Source organism: Taudactylus pleione, unplaced genomic scaffold (assembly GCF_031769625.1).
Source record: "Taudactylus pleione unplaced genomic scaffold, aTauple2 ptg000012l, whole genome shotgun sequence".
Taxonomy (NCBI): Eukaryota; Metazoa; Chordata; class Amphibia; order Anura; family Myobatrachidae; genus Taudactylus; species Taudactylus pleione.
In genome coordinates, this window is record NW_028284415.1 from 5318766 (window position 1) to 5345170 (window position 26405).

At 43.4% G+C, this 26405-nt stretch overlaps 1 protein-coding gene across 1 annotated transcript in view; it reads left to right on the forward strand.

Annotated features, from left to right (window-relative positions):
- The window catches only part of ATAD5 (ATPase family AAA domain containing 5), an 84281-nt gene that overhangs the window by 17770 nt on the left and 40106 nt on the right, over nucleotides 1–26405 (forward strand). The window contains exons 2-8 of the mRNA XM_088468565.1: nucleotides 535–2147; nucleotides 8060–8147; nucleotides 8295–8420; nucleotides 9997–10123; nucleotides 11852–11912; nucleotides 13027–13202; nucleotides 13366–13523. Of these exons, the coding sequence (XP_088324691.1) occupies nucleotides 535–2147; nucleotides 8060–8147; nucleotides 8295–8420; nucleotides 9997–10123; nucleotides 11852–11912; nucleotides 13027–13202; nucleotides 13366–13523 (2349 nt within the window). The remainder of the gene's footprint in view (nucleotides 1–534; nucleotides 2148–8059; nucleotides 8148–8294; nucleotides 8421–9996; nucleotides 10124–11851; nucleotides 11913–13026; nucleotides 13203–13365; nucleotides 13524–26405) is intronic.

Here is a 26405-nt window from a genome sequence, read left to right on the forward strand (position 1 = left end):
CACGATTGCTGCAATCAATTGCTGATGTATGGGGGCCTTTAGTCCTAACAAATTAACAAATCCTAGCATTACAGGTGGCTGAAGTAACTGAGCGTAAGCTCATCTTTCTCTTTTTAAAGCAACAAGAAAAATAATTACATTCTGAAAAATATTCATGTAATCTGTAGAATTTATAATCAGCTCAAATAATTTCCTATTTTCAAATACACAATACTTTGTATAAATAAAAACATGTAATAGAACTGCGGGAGGACACCTGTTCACAGATTGAACTTGTACACTTAATATTACAATGTTGTGTCTATCTTAGGAACTACAAATAGCCCCAAAATCAGTGTGGCTTATTGAATTGTCTATGTTAAGGGAACGTGATAGTGCTGCATATTGACTTGCCTCCCTTGAGTAAAGTAACACTGTATTAGCCAGGCAGACCTCCAAGTAATAGGGGTGAAGTACAGCTGTTATTTCATTGCACTGTGTAGTAGTATGTGATTAGATGTATACACCACTCATGACTTTGTTCTTTACTTCTAGCCATGCAAGAAACAACGAAAGGCCGAAGATCCTTCAAGCAAAACGATTACTAATTATTTTTCGCCCTTGTCCAAAAATGTTGAAAAGGTGCTATCTTCTCCCAGATCAAACAACATTGCTGATTATTTTATAAAAAGCTCTCCATTAGCTGACAAGGAGTGCTCACCTAGAGCTAGGAGAACCAGCCCTGACCATACTCCTGCAACTCCGCTTACTGGCTCCTCAAAGACCTCCCGCAGGCTTACAAAGCAAGCTAAAAGGACTCGGTTAATGAACAGACTGACTGATTTAAATCCAAACAGTGAATCTGATGTTGGTGTAGATGATGGCAATAAAAGTCCAGCTGCAGCAGTGGTTTGTGGAAACACTGGGTTTATGGGTAGTGATACTGCTGCTTTACTGGCAGAGATTTGTAATAAAGCAGGAAACCTGGATGTTGATGATCTTGAATTAGAAAAGCCCATTGTGGTGGCGACGAAAAGATCACAAAGAAAGAGGAAAAAAGACAATGAGACAGAGCCAGTTGTGCATCAGATTTTGCCAACTTCTGATCTGCTGGAGCTACAACCTTCAGTTATGCACAGTTTATCAGATAGCAAGAGCACAGTAATAGATTCAAGCCTTGAAGTTCAAGTTGATGATAAATCTAGCAACCTCGGCAATTTAACTATATCTTTCGAGGATTTTTTGAAAAGTCAGGTGGAAAAAGAACCAAGTGCTTCAGGGACAGGTTCCCAAGTTGTGTCAGTGGACAGTTCAGATGTATGTAGTGGTAATGACGACAATAATCTGGAGTCTTCCCAGCAGCCCTCCCCTAAGATGGTGACTGTTCAGGCTCAAGTGCACTTAAGTCCTCCTCTACTAAATTCTTATTTACCTATCACCACAAAGATTGCTTCCATCTTCCAGAAGAAAAAAGACCTAGATATGAAAAAGAAAGTAGACCCACCAGTTTATGAATGTGACCCTGTTGGCCCCTTGATTCCGAAGAGAAAGTCCAATGTGGTTGTACAGGAGGAGGACCTAGAATTGGCAGTTATTGATGTAGAGACAATTCAACCCCTGAGACAAAACTGTAGCACAGCAGAAAGGCAGCAGTTTATGAACGCTTTCCGACAAGTGGGGGAGACGTCAAAAAACAGTGGAAAAAAGAACATTGGGAGAAAAAAAGATGTAAACAATATTACCAAGGATGTGGCTGATGGCCACAATAAGCTGGAATGTGACAACGAACCACTAGACAATGATGGAAACGAGGGAAGGTGTAGAGCAAAAAATCCAAAATTAAAAAATCCCAAGAAATTAAAGAGTGGCATAAAGGGAGCTAAAGTAACTGCAGGTTCACACAAAACTAATAAAACCTCCACTAGTGAGAAAACAACAAAGCCCAAATCCAAATCACATGACAAAACGGAGTTGCCACTTGAAAATGACTGTCCAGTTTTAAGGAGAAGTTTGAGGAAGCACAAATCTGATACATTCTCCAAATCACCAGAGAGGACTAGGTCAGAGTCTCCTATATTAATGTCCACTCCAAAAATGCCTTGCAGAAAAAGTAACCTTTACAAGTCAGAAGTCTTAACTCTGCCTTCTGACACAGAGTCTCCAATTAGGTAACCACTATCTATATGTATCTCTTCCTACTTATTTTGTTAATCATTTAAATTGGTTTTGTGTTGTTGAAAATAGTTTTTTGTCTGACGTTTTAGATCACTTTGGGCTGAGTTCAGTTAGCTGCACACTAGGTTGCATGACTTTTTTTTTTGACTGAGATGGATTGTGACTTTCAAATTTCTATTAGAAATTCACATTAAGTTTTTGTAGGTTTCAATGGTTGAACTTGTGTCTGTAGACTGGGTGAAACTAGGAAAAAGTCCTTTATTTTAATATAAAAATGTCAGAATCTATAGTACTCGCCTCCCAATAAATAATCATGTATTTTAAAATATGGGCAATAAAAAAAATTCCTTTTTCATTAAGTTGAGTTGTATGGATGGGAAATTGATTAACCCCCCCCCTTCCCCCCAAAAAAATATTTTACGAACTTGTATATAAACTCATTGGGCACGATTCAATTCAACGCAAATTGAATAGCGCCGAGAAGGAGCTCCCAGGCTATTCAATTCAACTCGCTGTTTTGTTGGAGAATGCCGGTTCTCAAGCCTTAAACATGGTGTTTAGTCGTGAGAACCGGCATTCTCCGATTAAACTGCCCGGCGCAATGATGTTTCCGTGGCGCTAAGGGCAGAAAACTGCATCCCGCCTGTAGTTTTGTTGGATTTCTGACCGCACGCAGACGGGATGCAAGAAATCCTTAGTCGGGCTTTACAGCGCACTGAATTGAATAGCTCTGGGAGCTCATTCCCGGCACTATTAAATTTGTGTTGAATTGAATCTTGCTCAGTGTAGTTATTTAAATGTACCATAAAAATACTCACCACTATATCTACTGGAATACAATAGCAGCCTATACTTTTTCCTTCATTTTTAAAAGTTTTAAACAACCATTGACATTATTTCCCATATTTGTGGGGTTCAGCATGATTTTCCACACTTTTGTACACTTCACTTAGTTTGCACACTGCAGAGTTAATGTGCAACATTGGAGAGATGCCCACAATTTGCCGTTGAGTATTTGAGTTGTGCAGGCTGTTCCAATTTATTATTTGCAAAAATTTCCTGCGATTTGCATGTAAACTTTTTGTACTTCAAAGTATTCTTGGCTGATTAAATTTGTCACTTAGGTTATTATAAACAATGCACAATATATTTACAACTTAAAACAGAGCATGGTAGGCATTGTAAATATAATTACCTAAATTCATATATTTTTATCAATGTTTTTGCATAGACCAGGGGTCAGGGAACTTTTTTACCTTTTACCCCAAAATATATTTAGATACGCCAACGTTGCCCCCTTGATTTGAAGGGAAGAAAATCATATAGTAGTGCCCCCATATAATGCCCCTGTAGCAGTGCCCCCATTTAGGGGCCCCTGTAGCGGTGCCCCCATTTAGGGGCCCCTGTAGCGGTGCCCCCATTTAGGGGCCCCTGTAGCGGTGCCCCCATTTAGGGGCCCCTGTAGCGGTGCCCCCATTTAGGGGCCCCTGTAGCGGTGCCCCCATTTAGGGGCCCCTGTAGCGGTGCCCTCATTTAGGGGCCCCTGTAGCGGTGCCCCCATTTAGGGGCCCCTGTAGCGGTGCCCCCATTTAGGGGCCCCTGTAGCGGTGCCCCCATTTAGGGGCCCCTGTAGCGGTGCCCCCATTTAGGGGCCCCTGTAGCGGTGCCCCCATTTAGGGGCCCCTGTAGCGGTGCCCCCATTTAGGGGCCCCTGTAGCGGTGCCCCCATTTAGGGGCCCCTGTAGCGGTGCCCCCATTTAGGGGCCCCTGTAGCGCTGCTTGTACAAAGGAAAGAAAACACAAAAACACTTGCCTTAATCCCCGCTCCTGCATCCGCCGCCATCCTGTCCGCCTGGCTGCTCCTCGGAACTATGGAAGAAACGTCATGACGTCTCTCCCATAGTGCGCATCGGGAGAGCCGGAAGCTGGAGTTCAGAAGAGAACTCCAGCCTCCGGCTAACGCGGCGCTGCATGGAAGGCGCCGGGCGCCCGCTGGTAATCTCAGCAGACGTCCGGCTTAGAGCCTACCTGCGGCGCCGGGCTGGAGGACACTGGCGCCGCACCCGGCGCAAGTGACCTCCATTTCTGGGGGTAATGGACGGACAGCCGGGCATGCAATGATTAATATGCATACCCGGCTGTCCGTCCATTACCCCCAGGAATTTAACTTTTACCCCATTTGGGGTAATTTACCCCTGTTCCCTGACCATTGGCATAGACTATACATGGTTGTAGGTGATGCACTGCTATGAAGGGGATATTGTTATATTGATATTTATCTGTCAAATCACAGGTAGTTTGTATGCATATAGATAGATAGAATTAGAGCTGCCACCTGACTATAAAGTTTTTTTTTTTTTTTTGTTTTTTTTTTATTGTCAATGGATGCTTCTCTCTCCTGGTTTTGAGAATTTCTGCATATTTCAAAGTATATTCATGTTTATAATCATAAACATTCTCAGATGTTGTGGTTTGCACCAAACACGCACCCAGGATGGCATCCAAGGATTTAGAAAATTGCTGTATTAAAAAATCACCGGGGAGAATGATTCATACTGCAGTGAGTGCCGAACTCTGACTTAATGTTTACAACTAGCTACAGTTTAAATCCTAATGTCTGTGGTTAGGATATGAGTTGCCCTATATTTATTGGTCAATAATAAGGTTTTTATTAAGCAGTGATTTTGCATTATAGCAACTAAAACTATTCTAATGAAAAACAGGTGTCATGGTGTAAATACACTTTGGTACAAATTTAATTACGCACGTGTTGTCGTGTGATCTCTGCTCCAAGGTATAGTGCCCAAATCTAATTAAATAGAGCAGTGGTTCCCAAATTCTGTCCTTAAGGCACCTTAACAGTCCAGGTTTTAAGAATATCCATGCTAGAGCACAGATTGTTTAATTAGTACCTCAGTGATTTTGATTTAAGGGTGTGGTATAAAAGATAGACAGTTAAAAGGTCAACAATGTCTAGATCGACACCAGATGTTAGACAGGCAAAAGGTCGACATTGAAGAAGGCCGACTGGATCAAAATGTTGACGCAAAAAAAAATGATCCCTAACCCTCTCTCCTGTTGCATAACCGTCGGGGTAGGTGTCTGACCCTAACCCTCTGGTAAGTGCCTAACCCCCAGGTAAGTGCATAACCCTAAAAAAGCAAAATTATCGGGCGGATCGTCCCGATAATTGCAGCGTGTATGGCCAGCATTAGAAATGCAAACACATGAGTGGTCTGATAACTCAGTGAAACAATCAGTGCTAAAATTTATATATTTTATAACCTGAACTTCAAAAGAAACTCTGTGAAAAAGATGCCAACCGTAGAAATTCAGTGATTCCCATGATAGGAATCCCAGAAACATAGATCTGTGTCTCATCAAATACATAAGTTCTGTTTAGACTTGCTCATATCCTCATTTCAGCACTGTTACAATTCAGAATCAACAAATAAGAGGTTATGGTGAGAGGATAAGTCCCTTAGTGAAGTAGTATTTGAAAATTAATGGTGAGGTCCTGAAGAGATTGTTTTAACCACACCCCCTGATGAGGTCATGAGGGGTAAATGGCAGAAGAGCAAAGGAGGCAGGGAATAAAAGTGCATTACATACTGTATGTCCCTCAGGGTCAATCTTATAAGATCTAGTTATCGTGGGGGTTGTTAATTTTCCTATGCAGTAGTAATCCCTTCAGACAAACTGTGATTATTTCTTCTTTTCCTGATTTAATTTGCATTGCTTATGTACTCTGTAACTTTTTATTTTTTTATGGAATGTATTGTACATATTTTTTGCTTCTTAATAAATTGTTTGTTAGCATTTTCTTATCTGGCTAGGACTCTAGCCTGAGGAGAAATAGACCATTTATCCTAGTTGTAAATATATCAATAAGACTAATACTAATTGTGTAGATAGATAGAATGACACAGTTTCACCATTCTGTAACTAAGGATGAAGGCTGTGTGTCCAGAAACGCTGAGTGGTGGCAGTACTACTGGATTAGAGACTAATACTAGAACCGTCCGGACCCATATGTTCATCTCCTGGTTTCTAAGGTCTGTTCTGTCTACCTAGCAGTTGGAGCCATTGGATATAAGAGAGACCTTACAGATTTATTTAGATTTTAGATCTTCTCCCATGACAATTTGTGACAACAAAAGGGATGTAGTTTTCCCCTTGACAGTTTTCGTTCTATTACATATGCTCTTGAGAAATTGGCCAGAACTAGCTCCCGAAACATCAATCTCAATCAAATGTTAGCCTACATCAGTGACTGACAGGAGTCTAGTGAAAATCATAGCTATCATAAATTCAATGGCGCTTCTGACAGTGTCCTTTACTGTTGTTTGTAGTATTGCTTGTACAGAAGAACCCCTATAGGCTATTCTCTTTTTGTTTTGTTTTTTTATTTCATTCATGGAACAAACTTTTAATTTTTTTTACATTTTTTTTTTAAATTGATTTGAGTCTGAAATTTCAGGATGCTGTCTAGAATTGGGGGTAATAAGTCAAACTTTTTGCTGAACAATGCGGTCCCTTGCATTTTGGTTCTGTGCCCCGAATGTTTCCCTGGAGCTATTCAATTGGTCGCGCTGTTAACCCGTGACTAGAGGATTTCTGCTCGCACCTCAGGACCACTACTGCCGCTCTGTTGGTTTTGGGCTTAGCGCGTACACTAACAGCATTGCGGTTGTCAGTTAAGGCGTGGAATGCAGGTTACTATGACTATGCACCTGGCATTAGGCTCAGTAACTTGCATCTCCCGATATGCTGGGTGCAATGGGGACAATTGAATAGCTCCAGGAACTAATTCCTGGCATTATTTAACATCTCACTGTATTGATTTGCCCTTTTTAGTGACTGAATATAATGTAGGAGAAGCATTGGCTCCTGAACCCAACTGGACCAGCTGCCTAGCCCTAGCTAATGCCTATTTATCGAAGACAAGTGCAAAAATAAAAAAGCAATGGTGCAACTGTAACTACCTCCAATCTAACAATACAATGGTGCATAAGATCTTGCAATAATGAGATAACTGTGGGACGAGCTTCATACTATGGGATACAGAGTGTGGTGACAGATTGGGCACTTAACTGTTTTCTTTATACGCTGTTATTTTACTAACAAAGCCCAGTTTGACCAGCAGGGGTTACAGAGCTAGAGGAGAAAAACACTTTTCTTTAATGAGGGCAACAATCCTAACTTGGATAACCGTTAATGAACAGGAACACAAACTTCAAATTTGAGGAAAGGTTTGGTGTAAATACAAAATTCTCATTTTCAATAAGATCCAATTTTCTATGACATGCGGGACAATGGCTAAAGTAGGTAGGGAGGATTGGGTCACTCATTATCTTGACAGGCAATTGGAGATGAGTCACTGGGAGGGGAAGTCAGTTCAGCACTCAGTGAACCTGTACCCAAGGAAAGGTATGCGGACTGTCCGAGTCCCTGAAAGGCACTAGTAGACATGGAGCACTGGAAGCAAGATTAGTGCTGGGGAGGAACATAAGTAAGGAGAACCCTGCTTGTGAGGGTTTACTTGCGAAGAGGAGAGGAGAATAGTTGGAAGGTTAACTGGGGAGGAGAGGTGGTCAGTTTTAAGTGAACATTTGAATTTCCTGATTGTGATTGAACTATGAGGCTATTTTTATCTGAAACAAAGGTTTGGCTTGAAAAACAGCCTTATCATGGACAGTGAGAAAAGGAGACGTACACCAAAGAGACCCCAGCTCTGAAACTTTTCTAGCTCTGAAGGTAGCCAGCAGGAAGTCAATTTTCCTAGTATGTTAAATGCATTCCCCCACCATTCCACCAATGTGTTTCGACAGAAGAGTCTCGCTTTTAGCGTAATAATTTTCACCACCTTTTTTTTAATTCTTTATTTTTTTTTTTGTCCTCTTAGGATGAGATTTACACGACTTAGTAGGAGAAGTGCTGGGAGACGGAATGGCTCTGTGTGTGATGAAGTGTTTACACCAGGATGTAAAAAGGTTAGAAGCCTGTACATTTTTATTTTTTTATTTTTTGCATTGGTACTGCAAATTACTTTTTTTTTTTTTTTTCACAACAATCTTGCTAAGAACTATTTCGTTACACTTTCTACTTCTACCTTTGTCTCAAAACTGTTTTGTACACAGGTTCATACCAGTTCAGATAAGTTCAGCAAAGCTAAACAGATTGTTCAGAAAGCAAAGGCAATCCAACAAAATATTGTGAAGACTCCTCAGAGGAGGTCCGCTCGTCAGCAGAAACGTGTGTCCCAGGTAAAGTGTATAATTTATTAAATACAGCTGACTTGGACACTGTAACAAGTTTATTCTCTGTATAGTTAAAAAAATGTAATCATAGAAATTCGTCTGACATCTAATCTATTAATCTTAATATACGTGTCTCAAGGGCTTTAAAAGAAGACTAATGTCCATTGGTCAACAAGTGACATCTATAATTTAATATCTGTAGCCAACTGTTTTAGAGGACTATTTATCAAGCCCGTATTTCATAAAATTTTGCAGAAACAGCAGTTTCTGCATAAATGTATTTATTCCCACTATGTTCTAATAGCCTAATGCAGAAGATTTCTGTGAAATCTCCTGCAAAAGGCTCATTAGCGCTGCATATCGCAGGCTCTAGTATCAGTGTATTCGTCCTGAATACTATGTACCGAACTCTGAAAAATTAAGATTTTTGGGATTTAGGACCTCATTCAGAGTCGGTCGTTGCGGCCGCACGGTCGTAAGGTAAAAGTGGCCGGATATGCAGATGATGCACTCACAAGTTGCGTCGTTAAAGTTGTATCGTTAGCTGGACGAGCAAGGGGAGGATGCGGCCGTAAGACTAAAAAAAACACCCCCTTCTCGTTCGCATTACACGTAATCTCCGGGCATATAAGGATTAATCAAGACCATCGGAGCTGGTCGTAGAGCTTAAGGTTGACCATACCCTCTCTTAAGCACTACGATCATGTCAGTGTAAAAACCTCCCATGTCACGTGTGCTATGACACTACTTTGTTAATTATGCACTCCCATAAAACGCCGTTTGCATAGTCAGGCACGCCTGCGTTCGGATCTCCACTCCCCCGTTTACAAGCACCTTCCCCTTTTACCACCCACAAATGCCTCTTCCTGTCACTCAAACTAACGACCTGGCCAAGTTCAAGGAAAGAGCTATTTCCGATCGTAACAGCTAGTTTGCGCACGCGCATTGCGAATTTTACGCATGCGCAGTTTAGCGAACATTGGTGGCGTACGACCGTGCGGCCGCAACGACCGACTCTGAATGAGGTCCTTAGTCCCTTTTAGGTTTTGCCATCTTCAAATGGCCTGAACAGCTTTCTGCTTATGGAGACATTCTTGCAGGATAGAGATCTCCTGCAGCCTCCATTCAGCTCCGCAATCCGACACCTAAGCTTTCAGTGTCAGTTTTTCAGGAGGTGTCTTTCACAAATGTGAGATTCCTCCAATACGTCAGGGCACATATTGGAGGCGGGACAGCGGTTATTGCTACCATTGTCCCTGCGAGTTAGTACATAGCCAGGGCATTATTGTATAAAGTAAAAATAAGTCGTGAGACTAGATGGGCCAAGTGGTTCTTTTCTGCCTTCAAATTCTATGGACTGCTAATAATCATGACAATGTTGCAATTATTAATATAGGCCCTTGTATCTTGAAATGTTTCACATATGTATCATACTGTAGAGACTTGTACTTGATGCATACAGTAGTAACGCAAAGAGGTAGCCAACAGCACACTGGTACAAAATGAATGAAAAGTCAATCTGTCTTCAAGCAACCCATATCTCAAGCTACAGTGTTATGTTTAACTTGTGTTTTCTTTGAAGGATCCTATTATTATAGATGAAACAAGTAATACTTGTAGCAGCCAACACGAAGTGGAGCAGAATCCACATCTTAGGAGTTTAAATGATGTTTTGGGCAAGAAAATGAGAGCTAAGCGCATTCCTTCAGGTAATATCTCTGATTTTTCTAGTACAGTAAAGATGTCTTACGTGACTTGGTCTCCATGCACCATCACTTTATTATGTTCATTTGTAGACTTGTAACACTAGTCTAATCTATTGAGTGACGAATATCCAACACATTGGGTTATATGTACATAGTTCAGGAGTGCAATAATCTTGATATTAATTTCCCAGCTAATGAAACTAGACGTTTGTGCTGCTGTTGTCGTCTGTTTCTGAAATGTCTCCAACAATGAAGTAATGTTTTCAGAAATAAATACTTTAGAATCCCTTGTAATAATATATTGATACTTAAAATGAACACACCGACACTAGCTTATGGGTAGATAATTGCACATGGTGCAAAAGCATTTTGTACACAATCTAGAGAAATTTTCTAGTAACTATTGGCTTACTATCCAAGTAATCATTAATCAGCCTGTCTTACTATACAGTGTCTTGTGCTCGCTTTAATCAATGTTCCAACTGGCTTATTTGCTCAGGCGAAGAGTGCTGGAATAAGCCAGCTACTCGCCAGGTTATCACAGGTAATAACTTTATCTAAAAAATGCAAATCCACTGGAATTTGTTCTAAAATGTCTGTACAAATTCGCTTTCAATTTCTTGCTTGGTGGCGAGAAGCTTTGGTACCATCTTAGCACAAACTTTTATCATGTGATAAAGGCACGTTGTCAGGTAACCAGGCTATCTGGAAAGGAAGGGGTTAATTACGGCCGGAGAGTAAATGAGACGCAGCAATGGTGTCAGACAATACTCTAACCTTTATTAAGTGTGTCAAGCATTTATATAGCTTCACCGGTTATCTTATCAATTCTGGGCATGCGTGATGGTTAGCTAACAATTTGACAGTCACGTATACACTGGGAGCTGTTACTTGTGTTAGCAGCAGGGGGCAGTATTTTATTAATAAGCAAATACTAATATTAAATATTCTTTAACACATAACTAAAAGGTTCTGCTCATTATTTCTGAGAATAAACATGGCGACCTTGCTTTCAAACCTTTGTTTATACCTCACCACCACTGCTCACAATAGGCACATAGAACTCTTTATCAACAGGTGCACATTGCTGTCTCAGCATAAATTTGAACAAACCAATATCCAGAGTTTAATTCTATCACATGTTAAGATCTCGATGCAAAACTTGCCTAACTGTTTCTTTGTTGATGTTTACCATTTCTGCTATCATTTGGATACTGGTTCGTCTGTCAATATGAACAATTTTCTCAATTGTTTGCAAATTCATTTGTTTTTGATGTGCAAGGCCTTCTGGAACATTCGTCATCTTCCACATCCTCATGACCGTCACTAAATCTTTTGTGCCACTCAAACACACGTGCATGTCACATACAATATGCCCCATAAGCCTTGGTTAGCATATGGCAAGGTTTGGTGGGTGTTCTTTGTTTACTTTTAACTAAAAATTTTAAGTGAACACGTTGCTCTACAGTATGGTTTATTTTTTTTGCAAGTACAGTCTCGTTATTTAATAGCCACACCTCCTTATGGTAAGTACAAAAATCCCATTTTTTTTTCCCCTCAGATGTGAAGCTTGTTGCGTTAGCTTTTCCATTCTCTAACCAGAATAGTGCAGGCATCCTCCACTGCTTCTATGCACCCCTCTGTTTAGAGAGATCATGCTTGGTAATGGCAAATTCCTCCCACTGTTGAACTGTGAATTGTAATTTGCGTTTTTTTTTTTTTTTTTGAAAGCCCAAAGAAAAGATCGTAAGAATAAAGTGGACAAATCTAGTGTTATCACAATTGATGACGGGTGAGTAGAATTGTTGTGGGCTGTAAAATTTCTCTCTGGTAAGGTTAGAAATCTAAAGCTTTGATACACTTTAGTAATTGCATCCATTAGATCTAATTTTCTCTAATTTATCATGTTGCCATGATGTACGATTATATTTCTAATGCAGCTCTCAACTCTAATGGTGCATACACACGATCAGATTTTTTCTTCAGATATGGACGATAACGATTTAAAAATCGTTCAGTCGTTCATATCTGATGGAAAATCGTTCATATCTGACATGCCTGAACGATGGACGATCAACGATGCGCGTTCCCGTTTGTCAGATAACGATATCTGACATCTGATGGGTTTGCAGTCAGACTTGGACGATTCCATTCATTTTAATGCAGTCAAAAATCGTTCAATCGTTCAAATCGTTCAAAACTTTGGTCAAATCGTCCAAATCGTTCAAATCGTTTAATCGTTCAGTCGTTCATCTGACAAATCTGACAAGTCTGACAAATCTGACCGTGTGTACGCTCCATAAGGGAATGCTGTGGTTTTACATGTTTTAGGAAAGAGCTGCAGCAGATCATTGTCATGTAATGTACTGGACAATTACTCTCTCTTTGGTCCACAGTCTGTTTCTTTGCTAATGCTCTTTTGCTGTGCACTTACTAATGTTCTTCCATTTTTCACTTTTGGACTTTCTTTTAATCTTCTCCTTTATAGCTCTCTAACATCTCTGCGCCTTTCTCTTCAACTGCTAACATTTTGGGTACCCTTTCTCTACTCAATGTGTCAGGTCTCCTTGCAAGGGTTTGTATAATGATTTGTCCACCAGTATTCCTTGTAACTTCTACTGTATGGCTCACCTGCAATCACTAATACTCTTGTATCACTTTCTTGACTGGTGTATCATGACTTCCTGAAAGCAATAATGTTTTTTTGTAGGGGTCTTTTAGCATGTTTGCGTCAGTATTTTCAGTGTTCACCATCTTTCTCCTGTTTGAGTTTAATTATTTTCTGATATGACTCTATGGGGTCTTTCATTTACTCCTGTATAACATATTGAGTGGATACTGTACGGTGTGCAGGTAAATTTTTGTTGTACAGTACCTTGATGCTAAACAAATTGATGCTGTTTCAGCTCTGAGGTGTCTGAAAATTCTCAAGATGATGATCAGTTTAAAGCAAAACGAGAATTTCTACTGAGCGGTTTACCAGATACTCTAAAACGGCACATTGCTAAAACTACTGCCTTGATGGAAACTTATTTATCAAATTCTTCCTTCCAAAAAGCCATTCATGTGCAACAGAAAGATGGCAAGTATTCTACATCACTTTCAGAGTAAACTGGAAGACAGGCTTATTTGCATTGTGTACATTTTCATGGGCATGGGATCGTAATGTTTTTACATAGCTGTACTTTATTATTTAAATTATTGTGCACACAGCACTGTCTTAGATTATTGATCTAATTTTACAGGTTGTTTTATGTGGAATTTGGGCTTGCCAAGCTGCCCTCTGCTGACTGAACTCTCAGAGTTATGCATGGATGTTGCAGATGTTACCAGGCTTACGATTTCTATTGGTGACTTCACCTGCTTAAAGTCTACATCTGCAGTCAAGCGACATACTGGCATGGTTAGTATGTTTGGAGCATTCTGCTGTCATGAAAAGGTTCTGGTACTTCCTCAGGACACTCAGGTGGCATTCATTTTCTGATTGGCTTCTTCTATGGAGAATCTAAAATTGGGGAATTCACTAATGACTCAAAAGAGGAAAATTGCAAGAGTTAAAAGGGACAACTGTTTGAAGCTGATTTTATGTAGTGGGTGTTGGTGAATTTAATTCCTTCAGAGTCCATAGGGTCCTCATGGGAGACAATAAGGTATAGGTGGTGGTTAGGAGGACTGGACACCAACAGTTAAAGCTTTTCTGTCCCAGGATGCTCCGGTCCTTCCCTCCTATATCCCGCCCTGAGGCAATTCAGTTTGTCGTTGGTGTCTGGCAGGAACTGGATCACCGTTGACACAGTGGGGCTGCTTTTAAGCAGCCCAAGCTTTATTTTATGTTTTTCTTTTATTTGGTTTTCCCTGAAGAGCAGGCAGCACTAGGCAGTCCTCTGGATGCCAATCTTGCTGCTCCATCACCCCTCCGCGGCACCGCAACCCCAGAACCATGCTTGGTACCTATGGTGGGGCACCGGGGGTCCAGGCTAGCGTGGCTCCACGGGAGGAACCCAGACTGAAGCCAGGAGGACAGGTAAGGCGGGTCTATGCGCATGCTTACCTCCGGTCTCATGAGACAGACTGGAGGAGCTGATGTAGACACTGGTTCGACCGAGACTCCACTAGACCACCAGGTCATAAAATTATACTGGCGCAGGGTATAAACAGAGGCGAGGGACCAGGTGGTTGATGTCAGCATAGGGGAGGTCAGCCCTCTCCATGCTGCCCCTGCCTCAGCTCAGGGCGCCATTCCACTGCGGTCTTACTGCCCCTGAGCTGCTCCTCCTTCAACCTCTGCCCCCTCAGAGACTCACTGTGGCCATTTTCTTCAAAGCAGCCACAGGTCTCCGGGAACGCTGGGTCCAGTCTCCCTGTACACCTCTCCTAGGAACCAGGTTATATAGCACTATTTCCTACAAGCCGCTGCGGTCTTCGTAGTTGAATCTAGTGCCCATTGCTGTTATATTTTATACTCTGCATTATATGTGACTTGTGATAGCGCTGCTGTCTGTTTTCTCTCTCTACTGACAGCTTATACCTTTCCCTTTCTTTAACAATAACTTTGGGATACTGGTGTATAGGGGGTTCACTGTACTTCACATCTACCTGTATTTGTGAAGGCTGTCACGTACTGCATGTGTTGCACGCTGCCCAGTGCCATATTGTGTGTTATACTGTCCTTGCAGCTATGTCTAGCAAAGGCAAGGGTAACAAGCAGGCTGCTGCTCCTATACTGGTGTCTTGCAGGTCCTGTCCAGCAGGATTGACCCAGGAGGATTTAATTGAAGATGGTTTATGTGCATATTGTTATACTGCCCCAGACCAGTCATCCCCTGCTCAGGAACCCCCCCCCTGGGCTTCCTTTTCATAGGTGTTTGCAAAAATTTCGGACCGCCTTGCAATCCCTACCGTAGCTCCCCCTATAGGATTGCCACAGCAGGTACACCCACCGATACCAGTAACTCCTATGCTTCCTCCATGGGTAGACATGCTCTCTACCTCAGTGCAGTCTAGTGGCTACTTCTACAGCTTTTCAACAAATGTTGCAAAGTGAGAGCCCCTTACCCAGTAAAACTACTAAACGTGCTGTAATATCCTCACAGTCCACACAGTTCTCAGATTCTGAGGTATCGTCTGGGGAGTCAGAAGATGCAGCTCTCTCTCACGGAGTCCCTCTCGGGGGAGGAGAAGCTTTAGTCTAAATTGAATATACCTGCACTATTGAGGGCTGTCAAATCAATTCTTCAAATAGAAGATGCAGAACCCATTTCTAAGGCAAAAGAGCCACTCTTTAAGCAACAAAGTGGTTTTGGCGGAATTTCCTCACTCTGATCAGCTTTCTGAACTCCATGAGCAAGGCATGGAGTATGCCAAGTAAAAAGTTCCAGCTACCAAAACGCCTGGTTTCTTTTTATCCTATTCCAGCAGCTGATTGCGCTAAATGGGCAGTTCCCCCAGCGGTGGATTCCCATGTGACACGTCTAGTTAAAAGCTCTACTTTACCTATCCCTACGGCATCCTCCTTAGAAGAATCGACGGATAGAAGAATTGAAGCTTGCCTCAAATAGGTGTATTCTCTTACAGGAGCTATTTCTCGTCCAGTCTTGGCTACTGCCTGGGTGGCCAAAGCCATTGAGAGCTGGGCAGATGCTCTAGAGAACTCATTTCCCTCTGATGCTTCTCAGGAACAGCTGTCCTACATCTTGCACATCAGGGATGCAGCCTCCTATTTAGGAGAAGCTGCTTTGGATACTGGTCTCCTAGCTTCCAAGGCATCTAGATAGCCCGCCGTATCATTTGGCTTCGTTCATGAAAGGCCGATACGGACTCTAAAAAGGCCTTGGAATCACTGCCTTACACAGGGAAGATCCTATTTGGCCCAGAGTTGGAGAAGATTGTGGCTACCTTTGCAGCCTCTAAGACTGCTTTCCTGCCCTCAGCATCTACATCAAGGCCTCGGATGTCATCCTTTAGGTCCTTTCGTCCCCAGCGAAACCCTAAAGGTCAGTCCTTTCCAAGGCAGTTGTCTTCCACAAAGGCCTCCACAAGTCCAGGACCAAGCAGGCCTGGGATACTAGACGTTCAGCTGCCAAATCAGAGGACAAGCCTTCAGCCTGATGGAGCTGGCCTCCCCCTGGGGGATCTCAGGGTGTGAGGCCGACTTCTTTAGTTTGCCCAGTTCTGGCGTCAGACCACCACAGATGCCTGGGTACAAGCAGTGGTCTCTCATTCCTGAGACGAGGGCCTCCCCAGCAGTTCTTTTACACAGGCCCTCCATCAGACACTAGCAAAGCCCCGCTCCTCCAGATGGACATTCAGTCCGTGCTGCACTCGGGGGTGATAATTCCGGTCCCGTTGTCACAGCAAGGGACCGGTTAATGCTCTAACCCTTTACTTGGTTCAGAAGCCCAATGGGTCTCATCGGCCTATCCTCAATCTCAAGTTTCTGAACAAGTTTATCAGCAGCGAGTCCATTGTATCCACCTTCGACATGGTGGCGTTCGCTCAGTTCCCCTCCAGGCCCCTACAACACCTAATCCTCTCCAGGTGGTATGGTCTGCCCCATCTGATCAGATCTCAGACGATCGGCTTTTCTCCGGAAGTCCGTCTATCCCTCTCCTGGTGGTTACAGACGTCCCACATAAACAAGAGTTACCCCTTCTGGATCCCGGATTGGGTGCTCCTCACCACGCACTCAAGCCTCCGCGGGTGTGGCGCAGTGACCGGCCAGCACGACTTCCCGGGTTGTTGGACACCCACCGAGGGCTCCTACTAATCAATGTCCTGGAGCTCCTGAGCCATCTACAGAGCACTCACTCTGGCTCAGGACATTATTCAGGGCTGGCCAGTACACGTACGTACCTCAGTCACTAGGGAGCCACTCGCAGTTTGGTGGCAATAGCAGAAGTGGCATGCATTCTCACGTGGGCCGAACTTAATCTCCTGGCCATCTCTGCGGTGTTCATCCCAGGGATTCTCAATTGGAAAGCAGATTTCCTCAGCCGTGCACGCCGGGGAGTGTCTCTACACCCAGATGTCTTGGGGGGACTACAGGACGTGGACCTCATGGCCTCACGACACAACCACAAGCTTCCAGTGTACGGGTCCAGGACAAGGGACCCCAAAGCAACCTTCGTGGAAGCCTTGTCAGTGAAGTGGACCTTCCATTTGGCGTACCTCTTCCCTCCAGTCTCCCTTGTTCCTCGGGTCCTTCGGAAATTCAAGCAAGAAGGGAGCACGGTTCTGTTGGTAGCTCCGGCTTGGCATAGACGCCATTGTTACTCCAGTGTTCAAAGTCTCTCCATAAACACTCCTCTCCAACTTCCCCAACGGCTGGACCTGTTGTCTGAGTCCCTGTCTACATTCGGACCTGGCCAGTCTGTCTTTGACGGCGTGGCTCTTGAGACATCCCTCCTAAGGTTGAAAGGATTTTCTCACTCCGTGGTCCAGCCCATGCTCAGAGCGCGTAAGCCGGCCTCTGCCCGGATCTATCACTGTGTGTAGCATACAAACTTCCAGTGGTGTACTACCAGAAGCTATGCACCTCAGGTTTTCCGGGTTTCTCAGATCCTTGCCTTTCTTCAAGCTGGATTGGATCTTGGACTCTGCATGGCCTCTTTGAAAGTGCACATCTCTGCTCTGTCCATCTGCGTCCCAGTGATCGCGGTGAGTGACAAAATTTGTGGGTCCCAGGGACCCACCACTTTAAAAAAAATGGGGCCCTGCCTGACCATTTCTGGGTCCCATCATAATTTCTGCTTTAGAGCTCCCCATATGCCTCTCAGACCTCCCCACATCCCACTAAAATGCCCATCTGATGCATGTTTTTAATGCCTCCACGATCTTTCAGGTAATATGACTTGTCTGTTCACAAAACCCATAGTGAATAATTAGGTTTACCATATCCTCACTTTAAACTGGGACACTTATGGATTACACAGGTTCTGTGGCTCATTAAAACCAGGTGAAATCCATGCATGAAGTAAGCCAGTCACAGAACCTTTGTAATTAATTCATGTGTCCCGTTTTAAAGCGATAGTATGGTTAGCCTATGAATAACACTTTAGGTAATAGGCATATTTATCAAAGGATAAATGCCCGGTCTTTACACATTATGCCGCACATTAATGCCCTTTACACATTATGCCACACAGCAATGCCCAGCCTTCACACATGATGCCACACATTAATGCCCTTTACACATTATGCCACACAGCAATGCCCAGCCTTTACACATTATGCCATGCAGTAATACCCCTTAGAAATGGTGCCGCACATTAATGCCCTTTAGTCCCCCTATGCAGTGCCCCCAGTAGTAGTCCCCCCTATGCAGTGCCCCCAGTAGTAGTCCCCCCTATGCAGTGCCCCCAGTAGTAGTCCCCCCTATGCAGTGCCCCCAGTAGTAGTCCCCCTATGCAGTGCCCCCAGTAGTAGCCCCCCTATGCAGTGCCCCCATGGAGTAGCCCATATGCCTCTCAGACCCCCTATGCAGTGAGGTAGCTGCCCCTTAAATAGGAGTGACATGGGCATTAGGCCCAGGTCACTAAAGGGCAAATTGGTGGGTCAACTGCTGGGAACCCACCTATTTGCCCTTTAGTGACCTGGGCCTAATGCCCAGGTCACACACCTATTTGGGGAGGGCAGATACCTTCAATTGGGCCTAATGCCCCCTATGTAGCCCGGCCCTTGTGTCCGCCTATATACCTACAGGCAATCCCCATTGCCTGAATTTATGCAACGGGCCTAGTGCCCGACAACCCTGGTGATCTAGGGAGGGGTAAATAACGGTGGCCCAAGGCCACCTACCCGCACAGTGGAAGAGGCTGCAGGGGGGGAGCTTCGATAGCTTTTACTTTCCACCCCCGCAGTCCTCTCCGGTCCTCAGCTTCAGTCTTCTGCCGCTGGCCCGACTGTCCTGACAAGCGCCGCCGCCTCATCCTTCTTGATCTGTTGTTGCTGCGCCGCTTTTCACTGGTCTTCGGGAGGTCTGCACTACTCCGCTGACAGACTGAACGTTCCTGCTCAGCAGCGTCTATTCAAGAGGCCGCGAGTGGGCGGGGCTATGACTCGACGAGCCGCGATTGGCTCGTCGCGTCTGCCTCCTATTGGCTGCTGGACCGCGAGCCAAAAGCTCGCGGCCAGTGCCAAACCACCACCGCCGCTGCTTGGCTTCCGGGCAGCGAGCTCCGCTCAGCTCGTGCCCGGAGCCAAGCTTCTCCCGCCGCCACTGGTGGAAGGGACCAGGCGGTCCCTTCACTAGGTACCCGCCGCGATGGCTTACCCTGCGCTGGGAACAAAAACTGTCCCAGCGCCGGGCACGGATGCTGTGCCGATGCTGGGATCAGACACTTGATCCCAGCACGGCTTTACACAGCAGCAGCCAATGAGAGTCTATCTGAGACTCATTGGCTGCTCTAACAGACAGCGTTATGTCTGTCTCTGCAGGGGACGCGCTGTGCTGCAGCAAGCTGTTAGGGATTGGCCACAGCACAGCGCGTCCCCGGGAACACGGCTACTTTAAAAAAGTGAGTGCCCAGTGCCCGATATCGGGTAAAATGCGCGCTATAGCACGTATTTTCGAACACTGGGGTCCACAGCAGAATTGTTCCACTGCTGGATGTTCACACCTTCCTTCAGGGTGTCCTCCATATAAAACCTCCCTTTGTCCTTCCTGCGGCTCCGTGGGATTTGTCAGTGGTTCTCCATGCACTTCACGGACCTCAGTTTCAAGCCCTTGACTCAGTAGACGTCAAAGGGCTGGCCAGCTAACAAACACACTGGCCATATGGCTTTGCATGATTATTTTACAGGCTTACACGCAGGCTGGCCTTCCTGTGCCAGATACCGTATCTGCTCTTTGTACTCGCTCTGTGGGTTCCTCGTGGGCAGCCCGCCATGGCAAGTCTGCTGAAAAACTATGCAAGCAGGCCACATGGTTTTCTGTACACGACTTTCTTAGGTTCTATATCTTTGATACATTTGCCTCTCATGATGCTTCCTTTGGACGCCAGATTCTCCTCTCAGCTCAGTAGTGTCCTAACCCCTTGAACAACTGCTTTAGGGCATCCCCATTGTCTCCCCTGTGGAGCCCTATGGACCCTAAAGAAGAAAACGTACCTTTTGTTAACTATTTATTCGAGGTCCACAGGGCACCCGCCGTGATGCACCTAACTTTTATGGGTTTCTTCTTTTGGTCACCGGCTTCCTTATCTAGTGTGTGAGTGTGATTTCTTCAGTGTATCAGTCTTCCTTCTCTCCTATCTTGCTACTGCCTTGGGCTTGTTGACAAAACTGAATTGCCTCAGACCGTGGGTGGGGTATAGAGGGGAAGGACCAGAGCATCCTGGGACAGAAAACCTTTAACTGTTGGTGTCCGATCCTCCTAACCACCACCTATACCCCATTGTCTCCCCTGTGGACCCTATGGACTTCGAAGAAAGAGAGTTAACAAAGAGATAAGTTTACCATAACCCTTCTTTATCAGTCATGGAATTAACCACAATCGAGCAAATGGGCAGCATATGCTTAACTGAAGTCTATGTAAGAAAAAAAACCAAAACAAAACACACATATATACATATATATATATATATATATATATATACACATACATACATACATAATTACATATATATATATATATAACTCTCCAAGATCCGGCACTCACAGGTATATTGTATAACTGCAGTCTGCCGAGAGTAAGTTTTAGAGTATTGGTGTTCTCATTCATTTTCACTTAATGGTGCATATTCTGTTTAAGGCCGCTTTTCGGTTTTGACACAGAGTTTGCTTTTATTTTATGATCATTCGATGAGCAGTCACAGTGAGTATTAGTGTGCATTCACATCACTATGGTTACACCAGCGGCTGACCATGACGTCATGTCCTGTGCGACTGCTGTCTGGCAGCGCACGTGTGCTACATCGGAGGTTTGGCCTGCGGGGTGGTGAGCTATTTAAGTCTGTTATTCACTTTTGTATTACTGTATATGCTTGATAAAAGCGCTGATTAAAGGCGCTGAAACGTCGCTGAAACCAGCTAAGTGTCCGCATCGTTTGTTATCCGGAGTGCCGCCATTGGTTGTAGTATGTGTCAGTGTATCCCCGTTTGGAGGTCACAGTGAGGAGGGCACCCGGTCCAGTTATACAATATACCTGTGAGTGCCGGATCTTGGAGAGTTGTGTATGGCAGCAGATGTCCAGGCTCTTCATCCAGTCGTGGAGCAGGTCTGTCATTTATCAAGGCACCTTGGATTAAGAGCAAACCGCAAGTGCAGGTCCAGCTCTCAGAGTGTTCATTATATGTAATTTTTTTTTGTTGTTGTTTTTTTCTGACATTGGAACCAGCATGTGATATGTGTTTTCCCCTGCGTGTGTCAACATTGGCTGTATAGGCATAGCAAATTCAGCCGCTCCCTTCCTTTGTTGGGGTTTTTTTGGGGGCTTAAGTCACACTATATTTTGTGGCACAATGGCGGAAGGCATTGTTGAGGGTTTACACCAACGTATTACCCTAGAGCAGGGATCTATTTTCAGCTATTCTGAATCAGAGGCTGAGGCCATACTATTTAAAGAAGATCTGTCTAAACATGTGTCTGTACCTACCTCATCAGATTTATTTTATGATTTGTTACGTCTCAAAAAGAAAGAAACTGACTTCTTTTTCCATGGACTCACGTTATCCAATTATTACAAAGATAAAAAAATTCCCCGGGGTTTCAGAATTAAAAATGTGCCTACCATCGGCCGCTATAACATCGATTTTTGCAAGAAATGGACTTCAATTTTGAATAAATGCTCATTCGATTTATTATTACTGGTCATTGAAGAGTCCAAAAGAGAGATGGCAATTATTAGAGACAAAATTACAGCCTTTGAATCTTGCCACTTAATAACTCTTCAGAATGACAAACAAGGTGAATGGATTTCCAAGTTAACAACACAATTGGAAGCCTACAAAACGGAGCTTGTAAAATTCAAAGCAGACAAAAAGAAGGTGGATCTTGATTACGATCAACAGCGAGTTTACAACTGGCTCACGGGGGCGAATTCCAAAAATGACAGGAGACCACAGTTTAGACGTAACATGCACAAATCCCATTTCAACACCTCCGATGATACTGTGACCACAGAAAGTGACACTGACACATCTGTTAAGTTCAAGACTAGACAACGTATGCAATCCCCTGTTGGCAATCGCACGAGAGCCCGTTTTTTAGACTTGGGCCCAAGCGCACCCGTAGAGGGCAACAAAACAAGAGGGAGAGGAAGACCCCCCAAGGGACGCAGGACTTAGTTTTTAACTTATCAGATAGAATGTTGTCCGTTACAGAACTTTCAGTTCTACGCAAAGGACTAGCTTTTGTCCCTACCGTACCCTTCAATCAAATCCAATGGAAAAAAGAAATATTCATGCTGAATAGAAGTCTGAAAATAAAAGAATTCTTTGCAGATAAGCCTGCAGTTTCTACATCGATACCCCCTCAATTGATGAAGTTGCAGGAAAAGTCTGCGTTTGAACCGATCAGCACCAATGCGTCGATTACCACTTTCACTCGGCTTTTGGATAAAGCAATTAGTGAGGATTCCAATAATAGGACACCTTCTTTTTGGAATCTTACCAAAGATGAACGCATGGCCCTTAAACATCTAGCTGCATATGATGACATTGTATTCCGCCAAGCAGATAAGGGAGGAGGGATTGTAGTGTTAAACCTCACCGATTATATTGAGGAGGCATCCCGACAACTTAGTGACGTCACTACATACAAAAAACTTGCACAGGATCCAACGTGCATTTTTAAAAAGGAATTGGATGCTATACTAGATGAAGCTTGTCGCATGGGAACTATTCCTGCTGCTATCAAAAAAATTTTGGAAGTAAAGTTTCCCATCAGACCATTGCTTTATTTGATTCCCAAGTTACACAAAGATCCCATTAGGCCGCCGGGTCGGCCCATCATCGCTGCTCGTGGCTCATTGTATCAACCGATATCCACTTATTTGGACGCGTTGCTGCAACCATGTGTTCAAGCTAGATCATCATACTTAAAGGACACTAATACTTTGTTAAAATCTTCTGTGGATCTTCCAGATTTACCTTTAGATTGTGTCTTATGTTCGGTGGACGTATGTAGCCTATACACGTGTATCCCCCATGGGGAAGGTTTACATGCCACCAGGAATTTAATACATGATAATCCCTTATTCAAGGGCATCAATGAGGAATTATTTATACAGTTGTTAGAATTAACACTCACTAGAAATTACTTTATGTTCAATGGCGCTTATTACTTGCAGCTGTCTGGTTGCGCTATGGGGTCTAATGTGGCCCCTTCATATGCTAATTCTTATATGTTCGCCATTGAACATGAAGTATTTTTTTCTGATCCCAATATTTCTAAAAACATATTGGCTTTTTACCGATATATCGACGATTTGTTGATTGTGTGGGGAGATACCACACAGGCATTTGTCAATTTGATTGAGCAATATAATAATTTGCATAGACCTGTGAGATTCACGTACCACACCAGTCTCACTTCGGTGAATTTCTTAGATGTTACGGTTACCAAGTGTGGAGGTAGATTTGTTCCCTCTTTATTTACCAAGGCCACTGACAGGAACAATGTGTTACTGGCCAGTAGTGCACATCCAGCACCATTAAAAAACTCTTTACCATTCTCACAGTTTTTACGTGCTTTGCGTATAGCGAAAGATCGAGAGGAAGGGATCAAACAACTAGATAGGATGCTGACTAATTTTTTACAAAGAGGGTACAGTTTGGCAACTTTGAGCCAAGCCAAACTTAAAGCATTGGCAATTCCAGCAGATAAACTGCTTGGTGCTCCTAGTACCGTTAAGAATGCTCAGTCTAATGGGCATATATGGGTTAACAACTTTAACCACATGAGTTCCTCCATCAATCGACAAGCTAAACGTCTGTGGCCAATCATCAGCACAGACAAGCACCTTCAACCCCTCATCAATTCATCTCTTATGTCTTGTTATCGCAGAGGTAGAAACCTCAAAGACCTTTTAGTGCGTAACGACATCACCCAATTGGGTAAATCCAAGAAAAGCAGCTTTTTGGGTAATCCTAAATTGGGTTGTTATAAATGTTCCAACTGCACCACTTGCAGCTATTTACAGACAGGGCCTTCGTTTTTCCATCCATTCACAGGTGTGAAATATAATATACGCTATCACCTTACATGCACTAGTTCATACATTGTTTATGCGATTATCTGCCCTTGTTCTAAAATGTACATAGGGAAGACAGAGTGTACACTCCGAGTCCGTATGGCGCAACACAGGTCAGCTATTAGGGCTGCTATTGCTAGCGGCACCAGTGAACAGCCTGTAGCCAGACATTTTTCTGAGGCTAAACATAGCATTGCGACGTTACGCTATCGTATTATTGACCATGTGCCTCCTCTACAGAGAGGTGGTGATCGTGGCAAGAAACTGTTACAGTGTGAAGCCAATTGGATCATGAGGTTAGAGACATTGGCTCCTCGTGGTTTGAATGAGACTTTAGGTCTTCAATGCTTTGTATAAACATCCATAGAGTCTATCATTTAATAGTTAGTGGTGCTTGCCGTAGCGATTAACAGATTATCGCTTCCAAGGGGGCTGTTTGATATGTTCGGACACCATTTTGCATCTTAGTGTAGTCTCCGTTAATTTATGGGCCTGATTATAGTCATAATAAGTTTTTTGTGGGTTGATACAAAGTGGGTACATATCGGTTGCTGTTCATCTGTTTATTGTGTGCATTAATATTTTGTTGTACATTGTAAATTGACATCGTTTTATGTGTCCAATGTCATATATATTTAGGTACGTCGTGTTGATGTTGTCGGTCATGTTTGTATAGGTGTAGGTAGTGGTCATGGTGCTTTTAGCATAATTACGGCAGTCTGCCGAGAGTAAGTTTTAGAGTATTGGTGTTCTCATTCATTTTCACTTAATGGTGCATATTCTGTTTAAGGCCGCTTTTCGGTTTTGACACAGAGTTTGCTTTTATTTTATGATCATTCGATGAGCAGTCACAGTGAGTATTAGTGTGCATTCACATCACTATGGTTACACCAGCGGCTGACCATGACGTCATGTCCTGTGCGACTGCTGTCTGGCAGCGCACGTGTGCTACATCGGAGGTTTGGCCTGCGGGGTGGTGAGCTATTTAAGTCTGTTATTCACTTTTGTATTACTGTATATGCTTGATAAAAGCGCTGATTAAAGGCGCTGAAACGTCGCTGAAACCAGCTAAGTGTCCGCATCGTTTGTTATCCGGAGTGCCGCCATTGGTTGTAGTGTATGTATATATATATGTATATATATATATATATATATATATATATATATATATATATATATATATATATATATATATATATATATATATATATATATATATATATGGACATTGACAGAATTTTCATATTTTGGCCTCTATTCACCACCACTATGGCTTTGAAATGAATCAAACAAGATGTGCTTTAACTGCAGACTTTCAGATTTAATTTGAGGGTAATTACATCCAAATCAGGTGAATGGTGTAGGAATTACAACGGTTTCTATATGTGCCTCCCACTTTTTAAGGGGCCAAAAGTAATGGGACAAACTAAACAATGCTAAATCTAACTTTCACTTTTTAATACTTTGTTGCAAATCCTTTGCAGGCAATTACAGCCTGAAGTCTGGAACGCAGACGCTGGGTTTCTTCCCTGGTGATGCTCTGCCAGGCCTCTACTGCAAATGTCTTCAGTTCCTGCTTGTTCTTGGGGCATTTTCCCTTCAGTTTTGTCTTCATCAAGTGAAATGCATGCTCAATCGGATTCAGGTCAGGGGATTGACTTGGCCATTGCATAACATTCCACTTTTTAGCCTTAAAAAACTCTTTGGTTGCTTTTGCAGTATGCTTCGGGTCATTGTCCATCTGTACTGTGAAGCGCCGTCCAATGAGTTCTGAAGCATTTGACTGAATATGAGCATATAATATTTCCCGAAACACTTCAGAATTCATTCTGCTGCTTTTGTCAGCAGTCACATAATAAATACAAGGGAACTAGTTCCATTGGCAGCCATACATGCCCACGCCATGACACTACCACCACCATGCTTCACTGATGAGGTGGTATGTTTTGGATCATGAGCAGTTCCTTTCCTTCTCCATACTCTGGTACAAGTTGATCTTTGTCGCATCTGTCCATAGGATGTTGTTCCAGAACTGTAATGGGTTTTTTAGATATTGTTTGGCAAACTCTAATCTGGTCTTCCTGTTTTTGATG